General features: G+C 39.9%; 1 protein-coding gene across 3 annotated transcripts in view; it reads left to right on the top strand.

Moving 5' to 3' along the window:
- The window catches only part of LOC138058023 (neuromedin-U receptor 2-like), a 20,868-nt gene that overhangs the window by 17,885 nt on the left and 483 nt on the right, over positions 1-2,500 (top strand). For all 3 annotated transcript variants that reach the window (XM_068903925.1, XM_068903927.1, XM_068903926.1), the window contains one exon: positions 1,471-2,500. This exon is cut by the window's right edge and continues 483 nt beyond it. In XM_068903925.1, the coding sequence (XP_068760026.1) occupies positions 1,471-2,500 (1,030 nt within the window). The remainder of the gene's footprint in view (positions 1-1,470) is intronic.

Below are 2,500 nucleotides of genomic sequence, written 5' to 3'. Positions count from 1 at the left end.
ATGTTTCACTAAATAGCTCCACAGTACTTCACTGATTTACAAATTTGTTGTTAAGAACGCCAGGTACAATCTTCGAAATCAGAGAGCGCCTTTGTTGAATCGACCTACAGTCTCGGTCACAAATGTTGTAATGGGTTCGAGTGCAAAAAGCAACCGGTAAACGCAACACTGCAGGGAAGGAGGAAGAGGGGTACATATTAATAGCTTGGATGCGATTTACGTGCTGTTCTAACGAAGTGCTACAACTATTTATGACCGACGATATAGTGCCAGGTGTAAACGGTGACGTTAGGTGATAAGGCCTTTCAATCTGGGCAGCCCCTAGGCTTTGGAATACGCTTCCTGAACATATTAGGAATTAACGATCTTTAGTTAAGTGTAAGTCTGCTGTTAAAACTGATCTTTTTAAGTTATCATTTTAAATTTGTAATGTACATTTTTGGCCATGCATGATTTGATATATAGCTTTGAATTTGGGGTGGGCCTTGAATGTTTCGTATCATCTTATAGCAATTGTATTCCTACACTTATCAAAACAACATAGTAAGCGAACAAAGAACTGTAGTATGCACGAACCCGTACTCGAACTCGGACCCTCCAGAGCTAAAGTCCTGTGTCTTTACTACCACACTACAACGACGATCAAGTTCAACTCAACACAGCCCTTTTCATTATTTACTTTTGTATAATAAGTCAATTGATATCCATGTATAAAAACCAAAACTAATCCTAACTTGAGCCTAATTATTCTCTAGGCTTAATTTAGGCTCCAAAAAGTTTTCTTCAGTGTATCCAACCTACATGAAATGTGGATCACCAATTTAACCTAGGTAAAAACCTGAGAAAGGATTCTACCGGCAACATACCTAAGTAGTGAGGCATCAATTCCAGATAAGCTTTTCTCATTAGTTGAGGCACGGCAGTGTTGTGGTTAATGCACCATACGTCTGCTCGTGACATTCTTACAAAGGACTACCATCCCGCCTAGGGGTGAGGGGGGTAGCCATACACAGTCGCTTCATGCTACAGAAACTAGGTTAAGCTCCAAACATGTGAGCCCCGGTGACCCGTGCGCAACTTTGCCTTTTATTGCGCTTGCTGCCTTCGTCAACGTTAGCAAATTTTCTTGTGAATTATTAAGAACTGGGGAAGTATAAGGAGCAATAGTTACTCTTTTCTCGCCCTCACCAAATTTTTCGCGGAAGCGGGAATCGATTGTTACTCTGCCCATTTTCAGTCAAAACAAAAAAAGGGAGCAATCCTTACACACGAGTTTAAGTAAATTGCACACCAACTTCTCCTTCATAGGAATTTCCTTATCCTTGAAAAATATATTATCCTTATCCTATTATTGATTTCAACGAAGAAATTACTTGACCTGAAAGAAATTACAATTTAAAAATGTCTAACTGGCATAACTTGGCTTTTAGAAACTGTTAAGTGATCACAAATTTCGTTATTTTTTCTCAGTCAGCAGCGTTGACTACAAAAGCAAGGGATAAAGCAACAACAACCAGAGCAGCTTCAGTGTTTCAGGGAGAAAAAAGTTGGCATTTGATCGCCGCATATCTTAATATGTCGAATGTTTCTACCTCTGTGAATAAAACATCGGCCATCATCAAGTCGTCTCCTTCTAACCCGGCAGTCATTGCCGAAGTGCTTCCCATCGCAGTTGTTATCGTTCTGGTTAACAGCCTCGTGTTTTACCTTTTCCTTAAACAGGGAAAGCTGCGCACTCCAACCAACTGTCTTCTTCTAAGCTTGGCTGTTTGTGACTTTATGACTGGGTTCATCGGGATTCCTTTGTTCATAGTTGTAGTTGTGATGCATACTGTCATGCCTCCAGCAGCAGTTGGCCATTTGAGTGACTTCATCATCGTCTTTCACAATGCGATGGCCATAACAGCAGCATATCATATTCTCACTATTACTGTTGAGCGGTATCTCTCCATTTTGAAGCCATTTGTTCATCATCAGTTGACCAAGAAGTCCATGCTCAGAGTTGTGATACTTGTATGGTTTGTTTCCATTGTTTTATCGTTATTGCCGTATGCTTGGCATTCCAAGACGCTCTCAGATCTCGTCAGCTACAAAAAGACACAATTTGGCTACGTCGTGTTTTGTTTGATATTTGTGTTTTTAATTCCATGCATTGTGATTATAGTTTCTCAGTTCTTTATGTTCAAAGCCATCTCCCAAAGCGGAAGGCAATGTCTCAGTTCTCAAAGTGCTTCACGACGTAGAGCAAACAATGACAAAAAGTGTCTTATTATTTTTGCATTGATGACAACTATTTATCTAGCATGTTGGTTGCCGTGGTTTGTTTTGTCTCTCTATTTTACTCTTTGGTTTCCACTTAGTCAACAGACTTTAAACGCCTTATATAATATGGCGCAGGTGTTCGGAATCTTTCGATTTGTGACTTCTATAGTTAATCCGTTGCTGTATACGTTTTTTAAAAGGGACTTCCTCACTGCTTTTAAACTGCATATCCTAAGGA

This window comes from Montipora capricornis, chromosome 7, assembly GCF_036669925.1.
Source record: "Montipora capricornis isolate CH-2021 chromosome 7, ASM3666992v2, whole genome shotgun sequence".
NCBI classification, from domain to species: Eukaryota; Metazoa; Cnidaria; class Anthozoa; order Scleractinia; family Acroporidae; genus Montipora; species Montipora capricornis.
Note: the sequence above shows the minus strand (reverse complement) of the source record. Positions and strands in the feature narration are given on the sequence as shown.